Source organism: Danio aesculapii, chromosome 15 (assembly GCF_903798145.1).
Source record: "Danio aesculapii chromosome 15, fDanAes4.1, whole genome shotgun sequence".
NCBI lineage: Eukaryota > Metazoa > Chordata > Actinopteri > Cypriniformes > Danionidae > Danio > Danio aesculapii.
In genome coordinates, this window is record NC_079449.1 from 31,016,065 (window position 1) to 31,029,713 (window position 13,649).

Sequence of the window (13,649 nt, forward strand, 5' to 3'; positions counted from 1 at the left end):
ATATATATATATATATATATATATATATATATATATATATATATATATATATATATATATATATATATATATATATATATATATATATATATATATTAATAGATAAATAATAGATAATTAAAGGTTATTTCTGTAAAAAATATATATAGATATTATTATTTAACTACAAATAGATGATAATAATACAACGTAATCGAATTGGAGAATAAATAGACCCACATAGGCTAAATATTAATCCTTACAGAATAAAAGCAATATAAATTAAGGACAAATAAAAAAGAAAAAATATTTCTTTAATCTTGAATGTGATTTTGTACATAAATGCAAAAGTTGAAGAAGTGAGTCGCAGAAAATGTGTTTCGTGTGCCATCTGCTGGTGACACTATTTTACTCCACTTCCCATCATGCATTAGCACCGACGCTTACAAACCTACACCCGCCTTCAACCGTAAACACTGACAGATGATCAGCTTCTACTTCACAAAAGTCTGAAACAGTAACGTTAGAGAAAGTTATTTGATATTGTGTATTTCTTAGGGTTGTTTTGTCTCTGCTTACAGTAATGTCACCCCGTTCGTTTAAGTTAAACACTCCTAGTTTATATTAACTTTATACACACAATACTATGCTGTCACGATGTTTAATCGCTGAGATATGTCGGTAGTAAGTTTACAGTTAGGTCAGTGTGGAAATCAAATAGGACACGAGCTATTCAGTGTCCTAAGCGATGATTCAAATGGACCAAACAGAAAGAAGTACAAGCAATGCAGCGACGAGAGATTCTTCTATGAAAACTCCACTGGAGGTATGTTTAGCACACTTATGTTTTCTAATACATTCCTTATATTTGATATTAGCTTCCTTGTGGTTTTAGTATAGTAACAACCGTCATGTAATAACCATTGTTTTTGTAGTGGCATTTGTAATAACAGTTTAACTACAAACGCCATGGTTAAACTGTAGTATGGTTGATTAATGGTTACTATGGTTTAAATACAGTGTTGGGGTAAAGCATTACAAGTAACGTGAGTTACGTAATGTGCTTTTTCTAAGTAACGAGTAAACGCATTACAAAAATAAGTAATAATTTTAGAGTCACTTTTCAAAAAATGTAATGCAAGTTAATTTTTAGTCACAGTGAATCACGCAGTCAATGAGAGAATTTGTTCATTATTTTGAACGCATTGAAGAAAAGGAAAAGAGGATTGTCTCAACGGACAGTTATTTTACTTTAAACAAATAGTACAAAAGTAGCAAACACGTTGCTTTAAACTTTCAATAATCTTGTATATGACATGTATAGATCTGGGCTCAGGATGTATATTATACAGATGTATATTATGATGTTTTTAAAGGGCACCTATGGTAAAAAATCAACTTTTCAAGCTATTTGGACAGACATATGTGCATGTAAGGTGTATAAACTGTCAAATTCAGGTGATACAAGCACACTCAGTGCTTTTTTTTTCAATTTAACAACATAAAAAATGGTGGACCAACTGGAGCTGTTTTCAAACCGACTGCAACTTTACGTAGGAGTGCGGTCCCCCCACCCACCAATATTGATTGACAGGCGCGTCATCATATCCTCAGTTTGTTGATTCACGTCCACCATTTTCAGCGTGAGTCGAAGCGATATCACTGAAGGAACATCCTAGCTCTATTTTTAGATGCAAGGCTCATTGGGTTCAACACAAGAGCAATATTCTCCACATTATCACTCTAATCAGAATTATTGGTTGTATCTTTAGGTAGGTTTGCAAACATGTGTACTTCTCATTGAGTCTACCTTATACTTCAGCAGTTTGCATTTCTCGCGATCCCAGAAGCTCCCTGTGATCTTAACTAGCGTGCGTTTTAGAATTCTAAACATAGGTTTCTATCAGGGTACACTCAAGTCGATGGCTGGGCACCGCGGACCGCTGCAGAAACCTTTGTTTAGAATTCAAAAATGTGTGGCGCGACGATTCGGGACACTTCATGTTTCTGGTGCGCCACAGAGAGTGTCTGGTGTGCCATGTCGCGGCTTCGAGCGGCGCATCCGATGCCTCAGTCAAAGTTAATTCAGTGTGCGTGGTTATTAGTTTCTGTGTACAAGCTCGGCACTTGAAACTAGCACGCAGTTGGCTGTAAAACTGTACAAAGACACAAATGATTTTGTACTCTCTGCTTGGTCTGTGTCAGAGTCGTACATGTACGACTGAATGCTGATCATCTCACTCCAGGTTTTCTCTGTCTGCCTGTCAGACTCTGTTGCAAACGCAGAGCGGGTGAGCTCATGGCCCCTTGTTACGTTGGCGGGAAACCGAAACTAATTTACATGTGAAGCAACACACCCATAAATCAGCGAACTGTGGACACGCCCCCAACATGACACTTTTTAACACATTATAATAAAATAATCTGAATTGTGTTTTAAACTGAACCTAAACTGGCACACTCGAAAGAACCATAATATTAATGTTAAATCATAAAAAAGAGGTAAACTATGTGCCCTTTAAAGGTAAATGAAGGTGTAGGTTATACAGTGCATCCTCTAATAAAAAAGACAGTACTCTATTAACAAAGAAAGAAAAAAAACAAGTTCTGAAAGAGATCAAGCCTCAGCAAGGTAATAAACAGTAACTTCAAAATAACGTAACGCATTACTTACTATAAAAAGTACTTAAGTAATGAAACTAGTTACTTTTTGGAGAGTAACTAAATATTGTAATGCACTACTTTCAAAAGTAACTTTCCCCAACACTGTTTAAAAACAATATCTTTATTTTTTTTGTAGTAAAACCATGATTAATTTTCATAACAAGGGCATTTTATGACTTTCAGAGCTCGTGGCACGGTCAGTACTTGTTGATATGGAGCCGAAAGTAATTTCTCAGGCCATAGCCAAGGCTTCAAAATCTGGAAGATGGAGATATGGAGACAAAGCACATTTCTCCCAGAAGCAGGGCTCTGGAAACAACTGGGCTAATGGGTAAGAGGATCTGCTCTTGACTGTTTGATGTGTTTGTGATTATGTCTGAGCTTATTTTGGTTGTATGCAGGTTCTGTGTTCATGGTCCTCGTCACAAGGAGGCCGTGGAGGATCTGGTGCGGATGGAGGTGGAGCGCTGTGATCGTCTGGCCGGAATCTTCACCATGATGAGTGTTGCAGGTGGCACTGGCTCTGGTGTGGGCACCTACATCACTCAACGTCTGAGGGATCTTTACCCACAGTCCTTCATCCTAAATCAAGTGACCTGGCCGTATGGAGCTGGTGAGGTACAGTAGTGGGCTTGTTTTGCGTTTGAATTAAGGCTGTCATAAGGCTGTCATATATATATATATATATATATTTTATCTCGATTAATCAAAACAATTATTGTGAAATTAAGCACAAATCTTGTTTAACTTGTTTATTTTGTCACCATTTGCTATATCCAGCAAAGTCTTTAAACATGTATACTTGGAGACTTTGAAAGAACTCATTTTAATTCAATTATTTTGGTCTATTTAATTAGTACACAATTAATAAAGCACAACTGAATAGGAATGTGTTCATGGATACATTAAATATAATGTTAGTGATAAGATAGCACACAAATATCATTTGTTTGCACATTTGCAATAACAAGATCATGCATTTGCATGATATAATGCCAGATAAATAATGCATTTTTCATGCTTTTAGTATTTTTTCCAACATAGGCTCATTCTGAAAACGTAGCCCTATATACATTTCTGGAGATCGCGAATTATGTAGCCAGAAGTACATATGGCTGCATTTCGTTTTTAAAGCAAACGCCACGTGGCGGTATGACGCTGTTCCTTTTCACACTTACCAGTTGACCACTTACCTTCCTTTGGACGGCTTTACCACTGTTAGCAGTTAGTAGCTCGCCATGTAGGTCGGTGGACTTGAGACGCAGAGAGGTGTGAACCTCGGCGATGGGGTTCGAGTCCAGCGAAGAACAATTTCAGAATGCAGGTAAGACAAAAACAAATGCCAAAAAATAAAATAAGCAAGTAAATAACAGGGTGAGAATGTGGTAAAATCTAAAAACATGGTAAAAATCAGGCAAGGGCTTTTCTTTTTCTAGATTGCTTTTTAAAACTGTTGGTTGGGTTTAAGGAAGTGGTTGGGCGGGTCAATTGGTGCTTTTGAAAACACTATTGGTTGGGTTTTGGGAAGGAGGAGTGTGGGTCAGACGATCAGTCAGTCGGTCGACAGTGGCCTCTGGTGGATTTACGCGAGAACAGCAGGCGTGAATGGCACTCCAAAAGAAATTTGAGATCTGAAAAAGCGTACACAGTGGTGAATTCGCAAAAAAAAAAAAATTGCAAAAAAAAAAACTTAGCTCCTGGGACGTATTTGGCACTCTCCAGAAATGTATATAGAAGTATGTTTTCATAATGAGCCTGGGTTGATTTTTTTATTTTTTTGCGCTTTAAATTATGTATATTGAAAATTTTAAGAAAATGCTTTGTTATGCAAATAACGGCTACACAATATGACAAAAGATTAAAGAGCTATTTAGAGCAAATGTCAAATATTAGACTACTAGGGTAAAAACACACCCAAAAGTTTATTTTATTGAACACTTTAGAACAATAAAATTTTGTGAACGTAAAATCTATTGTACAGTTATATTTTGAATATTTGTTCATAAAGCATTTGCCTGATTTATATAATATTATAACCTTTTTATAATATTTAACTCATTTTCAATAAGCTTTTCTGATTCATGAAATGATAAAAATAGATATCCAAATCCCTGCTCTGTAATAACCTTCAATTATTATATGAAGAAAATGAAACTGTTGCATTAGATTATGCCATATTTAACGCTGTCCCAAAACCATTTACAATTAAAGTGATTTGATATACATATCTTTAATAATAAAATGACTTTAATGTTAACTTTTGTGCAGAAAAAAATCTAAATGAGGGTAAAAGTATGTTTATTTTGCCTTCAGCAGCAAACATTACAGTAGTTTTTGTTCAAATGTAAATAAAAGCTGAGAAATATTTTTTCCACAATGATCTTTGTACATCATCTTATTATCTTCAGGGAGAAGCCGGAGTCATTTCCATTACCCAAAAAACTTGTTGGTTGAATAAAAGTAACTAAGTCAGAATTTGTATACACATACACACACTTGTAGTGGGTCCTTCCACTGGTTTTTATTAATTAAAATCTATTAGATTAACTTTACTCATCTGTGGTGTCTTGCCGTTTTAGAAGCCATAGTAGACCAACATAAATGTAAAGATAACATTTCTAAGATCTGGGGAAGTGTTTTGAACTATATCTTAAATTAAAGCTTAATTATTTGCATTAGATTTCATTCTAATGACTGTTTATATCCTTGTGTTTCTTTTTACAGGTGATCGTGCAAAACTACAACTCTGTTCTGACACTGTCTCATCTCTACCAGCTCTCTGATGCTATTCTGGTTCACGAGAATGACACGGTGCACAAAATCTGCAGCCGGCTGATGAACATCAAGCACATCTCCATCAGTGACATGAATAAAGTCATCTCTCACCAGCTGGCCAGCGTCCTTCAGCCTGTTTACACCGCTCATTCACCCGACTATTACAGCAGGAACCCCATAGGTACAAATGACTCACTTTACATCAATTACAGACAGTCGTTTCACAAAAATGACACTAGTTCAGTGCTGTTTATCTGCTGTCTACAGGGGAATTGCTGACTTCCTTGGTGTGTCACCCAGAGAACAAACTGCTCAGCTTGTGTAATATTCCTCAAATGTCCAGCACGTCACTGGCCTATAGTGTGTTTAACTGGCCTGGTTTGCTCAAGCATCTGCGTCAGATGCTAATTGCTAGTGCTAGGATGGAGGAAGGTGAGTGCAATGATGACGTAAGTCAATGTACTGTTATGAGGGTCTTTTAAAAATCACACAAATTGAAGAAAACTAAAGCCCCAGTAATAGCACACAATTTTTATTGTCAGTTACGAAAGTCATTATGTCAGATTATGCGATTTCTTTTTATTTTTTTTATTATTAATTTTTTTTTTTTCTTGATAAAATTTTGACTTGTCGTGGGTAACAGATGTGCTAGACTACACGTTCCTTCACAGTAAGTCATATCGTGACATCTACGACGAGCGTTTTTTTCTATAGTATTGCTATAACAATATTTCTTATCTCAATTAAAAAAAAATTTAATCTTATTTCAATCTCAATAAACACTGATGCTTGCAGACAACTAATAGGTTAACTACATTATTTAAGGGCATTTGTTACAAAATGGATTGGATCAAACTTATAATTCCATTTTAATGTTAATATATTTTCTTTGAAATCTTAATGTATATTTTCCTGCCACGGGTTTCTTATTAAACAGCCCCTTGCTTGAACTTGCCGCGAGTGAGATGGAGAAAATGAAAGCACATAAGCAGCAGCAAGGAAAAATGTTAATGAAATATTTAAAAAATGAGCAAATATATAAGTTAGATTTGGGATACAATCACAGTGAAGCTTTCATTAAATCCCTATTTTCCTCAGAGCGAAACAAATCATCCACCCGTATAGTTGAGTAGTGGAGGGGCACAAACAAAAATATAATTTGCATATTTTTCTTATTTTCTATTTTTCTTAAAAACAGATATTTTGAAGAATGTTGGAAACTGGTAGCTATTGACATCCTTTCCTTTTTTTGGGTGACATTTTCCAACATTCTTTAAATCTTCTTTTTTTCACTTGAGATTGAGGAAACGCTCCGGAAATGTTCTGTGTGTGTGAACTATGCCTTTCAGCAATTGTCTACTAAAAGACTCTTTCTTAAAGGGATTGACTGGACGGTGAATGTTCCATCAGTGGTTCCATCTGGAGCAGAAAGTGTGACAAACATCAGGCATAAAAGTTTCAATTTGTCACTGGCTAATCTTTTAATACTCAGAGGGAAAGACGTGTCTACTGCAGTTACAGGCGAGTGGACTACCAATATACTTCCAGCCATTTATATGCATGTTTTTAATTGGAGAACATTCATGGTTAAGCTGTACAAAACACTTCTTTGCTCTCCATATGCACCAGACATTTTTGTAAAAACACTCTATATTTAGTGCCATCAGAAATTTATTCAAAAATGATTTTTTTCTTAGGCTCCAGCATTTTATATTGCTGAGTGTGTTCTTTTCCTTGTGTCAAAGAGCTGAACATAAACATAGGCTAAAAAAAATTAAATTTTAGAAGTAACTTTTACTCTTTTTTTTTTTTTTTTTTTTTTAATAGTTCCCATCGTTTTCTATACAGTGGAAGTCAGTGGGAAAAAGTTTGGTTACTAATAGGCCTGTCACAATAATCAATATATCGACTTATCATGCAATACTTGGACATGACCTCAATCCTTTTTGGTGTTGTAATAAATTTTTACAAATTCACAAATATCCTTAAACACCTCACCGGTTTCAAGATTTATAATTGTACATTTACCTAATAGGACATTTAATAGTATATATATATATATATATATATATATATATATATATATATATATATATATATATATATATATATATATATATATAATAATTTAATATTAGGACATTTTAACATCAACCTTTTTAACATTAAATTACAGATTCTTAATAATAGAAAGTCTTTGTTCCTTGAAAGTGTTTATAGCTATTTACATTACTTTGCTGTTGTAAAATAATTATATAATTAGTGGCATAAAAAGATCTCAATATGACAATAACAGTTTCTGTGACAATATATTGCACAACAAAAATTCTCCATCATGATAGGCCTAGTTACCAATATTTTCCATAATTACCATACATAAAATGTTGGGGTGTGCTATCCACTTGAGTAAATGTTAATTTAGAAAAATGATATTAAGTAAATGACCTGTATGAGAAACTAACAAGCAAGAATGCTTCAATCAACAGATGGTTTTAAGGATCCCACGTTATATGTGCCGTGGCTTAAAGCAGAGAATTGTTTCAGCACATGGAGCTCTCCTATACCCTTCAATGGATATGAGAAGTCGGCCACTTTGGTTAGTAACAGCCAGTCGCTTCTGAAACCCCTGGACAATATAGTTAGAAAGGCTTGGAACATGTTTGCATCAAGGTGAGGAAGCCGTTTGAATAGCAAAATTTTGTTTATAATATTGTTTTATAAAATGTGCTTGTTGTCTTGTAGGGCCTACATTCATCAGTATACAAAGTTTAGAATCTCCGAGGAGGATTTTCTGGACAGCTTTACTGCACTAGAACAGATCATCTCCAGCTACACACACCTTTGATTTATATTATCAATCAAACTACTTTTGACTAACAAAACTACTTTTGCATGATGCCAGTTGAGTGGATTCTGCAGCAGTTGTATTTAAAAGATGATTAAATTTGTCCTTTTGTGTTAAAATATTTATTTTGCTGTTAAGAAATTATACATTTAAATAAAATTTAAAAATCAGCAACGTAATTATGATGTCTGTTCACTTCCCCCACCCCAGACATTCACAAATGCTCATTGTGCATCATGTCTGCAGTGGTGAGGCTACATATGCTCACTCAGTCAAATAAATTATAAAAATGATATGATTTTGGGAGAGAAGGAATATATTGCATGGTAAACATGACGAATGTAAGGCGGATTATGAACATGATTTGATACTGATGATTAACAGCACCCTTTAGTCAACGTCTCAAAGAAATATTAACCTAAAGCCTGTCCCTTGCACAGAATGGAAAATCCAACCATTGCTCCTCTCGTTTTCATTATTAGACTTGATTTGACACAGCAGCTCTGAAAATGGAGAAAAGCACTGTCCAGCTGACTATTCTAATTTGCTGGCCAAGAGAAACAGTGTGAAACCTTAATCACGTTTATTTCAAAAAGGCTACAACAAAGGTTCACTACAAAACGTGAAACAGGAGCAATCAAACATTTAAATTAGATTTTAGATCTGACTTATTTTTAAAGCAGATGTCTTACCTTTCAAAAATGGATGTTGTCTGTCACTGTTTTTCAAGGGAGGACCCAGAAGCATTATGAACAGAATCAGAATCAGAAAGAGCTTTATTGCCAGGTACGTTCACACATACGAGGAATTTGTTTTCGTGACAGCTTTTACAGTGCAACACCATTACAGAGACAGGACAAAAAACAGATAATAAATATATTTTTTAAAAATACAAGTAGTGCAAATATACAAATTGACAAGTGTATGTACAGCTATTTACTATATACAATGTTATATGTGCAGCTGTTATGTGCAAATTGGCATGTAAAGTGTGTTGTTAAATAAGTGTATATGTGTATAAAAGTGTATAGCAAGTAGTGATGTTGGTTTCGCAATTATTATCATCAAGTGTTCATGAGATGGATTGCCTGAGGGAAGAAACTGTTTCTGTGTCGGACTGTTCTGTTGCGCAGTGCTCTGTAGCGTCGACCAGAAGGTAAAAGTTCAAAGAGGTGGTGTGCTGGGTGTGAGGGGTCCAGAGTGATTTTGGCAGCCCTTCTGCCGGGAGTAGGAAGGGTTGTACCAGTGATTCGCTTAGCAGTCCGAACTATTCGACGTAGTCTTTGGAGATCGTATTTAGTAGCTGAGCTAAATCAGACAGTTATTGATGTGCAGATGACTGATTCAATGATGGAGGTGTAGAACTGTTTCAGCAGCTCCTTTGGGAGGTTAAACTTCCTCAGCTGATGAAGAAAGTACAAGGTACAGTATATTAACAATATAGTATATTATATTAACAAAATATAGTATATTAACAAAACAGGAACACAAGAGGATGAGGCAGGAAGACAGTCCACACAATAGGGCAGGGCACACATCAGGAGAGCTGGCTGGTCAGGAAAGTGGGAGCTCCAATCTAGGTAGCAGCTCAAGGAACCACAGGCTTCACACTGGGAAAGGTAAGTCTTGAAGCACCAGTAGGTCTGTCAGCACAAAAGTATCAGCCATCAGGGATTACTCAGGAACCAACAAAACAGACAACGATAGGACAACATGAGAGACAAAATATAAATCAAAAAGGGAATATATATAAAAAATAAAGTTCTAGAAAAAATTAACTAACTAAAGAATAGAACTACAATCAAAATAAATGTCAGCAATTTTGCTGAAAACTTTAGAGAAAACACGAACAAAATAAAAAAAAAGGTTATTAAAGTATAAATAAAAAACTATACCAGGGTCACCAAGCCTGCCGTTACCTGCAGAACTGGGCTAGTTTTAATCACTTGCTGTGGGCTGTTGTTTTAAATCCGTAAGTTAAAAGATTGATATATTTCATCAATTATGTTTATATGATTGCTTTGGAATATTTTACTCTACCAATGTGTATTCTACCAATAATAAAATCCAGTACTGGGAAACACCCATACACTCTTACATTCACACACATACACTACGGCCAATTTAGTGTATTCAGCTTTTTCAGTTCACCTATACAGCATGTCTTTCTACAGTGGGGGAAACCGGAGCACCCGAAGGAAACCCACGCGAACACGTGGAGAACATGCAAACTCCACACAGAAATGCCAACTGACCCAGCCGGGGCTCGAACCAGCGACTTTCTTGTTGTGAGATGATTGTGCTACCCACTGCGCCACCGTGACACCCGCTGAAAGGGCATCCGCTGCGTAAAACATATGCTGGATAATTTGGTGGTTCATTCCGCTGTGGTCACCCATGATTAATAAAGGGACTAAGCCGAAAAGAAAATAAATTAATATATATATATATATATACACATACAAACATATACATGCATAAATATATATATGTAAATGTATGTACGGATAACGGATATCTGTTATGTTAATGTACAAAATAAACCTGATTTAACGTCCACAAACCCGGATTGAAGCGTCTTTTAATTGTTATGACACGCGGCTGTGCTAATGAAGTGAATCGATGTAACTGATTCCACACATGCTCTGTTTTAAAACATTTTATATTTGTAAAACTCACTCTTGATCACGTTTGATGATGATTGATGATCCTAGCAAACTGAAACGGCCTTTTATTCCCGGTTGCTTTGCGCTCGTCCTGTCTTGTTGATATGATTATATGCATTACTACGGAGACATGTTAATGCGCGCAGCTGTCAATCAATATTGGAGGGTGGGGGACCGCACTCCTAAGTCAAGTTGCGGTCGATCTGAAAACCACTTCAATTGGTCCACCGTTTTATGTTGTTAAATTTGAAAAAAAAAAAGGACTGGGTGTGTTTATTTCACCCCAATATGGCAGTTTATACACTACACTTACACACATTTCTGTCCAAACAGCTTGAAAAGTAGATTTTTCACCATAGGTGCCCTTTAAAGGGCACCTAGGTTACCCCTTTTTCAAATTTTATATATTATATAATATATATATAATATATTTAATAGAGTCTTTTGTGTCTCCAGAATTTGTGTGTAAAGTTTCAGCTCAAAACACCCATCAGATTTTTATTATATCTTTTATTAAATTCTAATTTATACATTTTTGCATCAGGAGGCTGTTTTAGTGTACTGCTCCTTTAAGGCTAGTCCTAACTGCCCACCGTTTCTACGTGCCTTTTTGCATGCCTTAATCTTCTCCCTCGGCAGATTCAGACAACAGACAGACATAAAGGAAGATCTTATGTAACGTTTGTGAGAAATACTACAGTAAGAACTTTACCAATTAGTATTTGTTGTAGAGTTGCTACAATGAGTCACACACAATGTTGTTACAAAGTTCACGCACACACACACAGATACACAAAGACACAGATACACACACAGACAGACACAGTGCGCGCATTTAGCTTTAGCTTTGCACTCTTTTTACACGCAAATGTGACAGGCTACAGGTTAATCTCCACTGCTGTATGGATATCTGTTATGTTAATGTACAAAATAAACCTGATTTAACGTTCACAAAGCGGGATTGAAACTTCTTTTATAATTGTTCTGACATGTGGCTGTGCTGATGAAGTGAATCTGAAGTGAATCGCTGTAATTCATTCCACACATGCTCTGTTTTAAAACATTTTAAACATGTGAAACTCACTCTTGATCACATTTGATGATGATTGTTGATGCCAGCGAACTGAACACACCTTTTACTCCCGGTTGCTTTGCGCTCGTTCTCTCTTGTTGATATGATTATACACGTGACTACCGGGACATGTTAATATGTGCAGCTGTCAATCAATTCAGTGGGCGGGGGACCGCACTCCTATGTCAAGTTGCGGTCGGTCTGAAAACCGCTACAATTGGTCCACCGTTTTTATGTTGTTAAATTGAAAAAAAAGAAGGACTGGATGTATTTATATCACCCCAATATGACGGTCTATACACTGTACTTACACATATGTCTGTCCATACCCTTTAATTCAATAATTGTCGATCACGGAAACAGCTGCTCAAACAAGCGGTAAGATTTTAATTATTTATATTTCTAAGTCTTCATTAAATTTAGATTTTTTTTCATATAAAGTTCGTATTGCCCACTAAAATTTACTCGATAATCGATCTGTAATTAACAATGTGTGGCGCGCGTAATGAGATCACGTGACCTTTCTAAACGTGCCCACACCAAAGAGCTTAGAATGAGGAATGTATTATGATGGTGATTCTGTGCTCTTTGTTCACACCCTAAAACGTAATATCAAATTTTCACTAACAAAAATTATAACACAAAAACTTTTATAACATTGTTTGAAAAAATAACACCCCTCCGAATAATGTTACCATTATACATTAATGCAGCAGAGGGTGGAGGTTGGCTCAGTGAAATAAATAAAAATCTTTTTGTTTATTGTGGAAAAATTCTGCATATAAAACATGTAACGAATTTAAGGCGGATTATGATGTTATTTGATTAACAACTTAATGCTGTCTATAGTATTTGGATGCTGATGCTGCAAGCTGAATTCGGATGGAGTTTTAAGTAAAAATATTTTACGTTGGTTCATATTTGAAACCAACAGGCTAGTTTTTAATGACACAAAGGAATGGTTCACCAAAAAAATGACCTCATTTACTCTCCATCAAGTGGTTTTAAATATTTATGAGTTCTTCAGTTGAACCAAAGAAGATATTGCTGGTACCCATCAACTTCGATAGCAGAAGTTACGGAGTTAACATTATAATGGGTTCCTGCAACTACAGCATTTTTCAAAGTATCTTCTTTCGTGTTCGACAAAAGGAGGAAAAATTTGACTTTGGGGCTTTATTTTGCCCCATCAAAGTCTTACATAAGTAATATAAAATACTGTATTCTGTTAAAAATAAGGTGGATAATCACTAAAACGTGATACAGATATTACATAAATAACTGTCAAACACATGTAAAGAGAAAAAATGCGTTTTATTGTAAAACATGTAACATTCCTCAGGAAACATTTCCCTGTAAATAAAGGAATTGACAGACGACATTCTACAGTGAAGTTGGTCTTATGGTAATATTCAAATGTACCCAAATGTCCACCTAAATCACAAAGCGCTGCATTAGACGCTCAAACCCTTTTAATTGTACATATCAAAATGAAACACTGAGTGAACATTTCTGGCGTAATATTCAGCCCTAAAAACAAACCGTACGTCGAATAAGCCCAAAATTTCAGGCAGCCTATTAGACTGCTGTTGCCATAAAACTCACAGCCAACACCAGTCTGATAAGCTACATGACAGAGAGGGACACT

General features: G+C 35.6%; 1 protein-coding gene across 1 annotated transcript; it reads left to right on the plus strand.

Moving 5' to 3' along the window:
- Positions 1-427: 427 nt before the first annotated feature.
- Positions 428-8,442, plus strand: tubd1 (tubulin, delta 1). Its single transcript, XM_056474442.1, has 8 exons — positions 428-805; positions 2,827-2,974; positions 3,045-3,261; positions 5,368-5,599; positions 5,686-5,850; positions 6,799-6,939; positions 7,905-8,088; positions 8,161-8,442. The coding sequence occupies exons 1-8, from the start codon at positions 655-657 to the stop codon at positions 8,261-8,263; spliced, it is 1,341 nt and encodes a 446-aa protein (XP_056330417.1). The 5' UTR covers positions 428-654; the 3' UTR covers positions 8,264-8,442.
- The last annotated feature ends 5,207 nt before the right edge of the window (positions 8,443-13,649 follow it).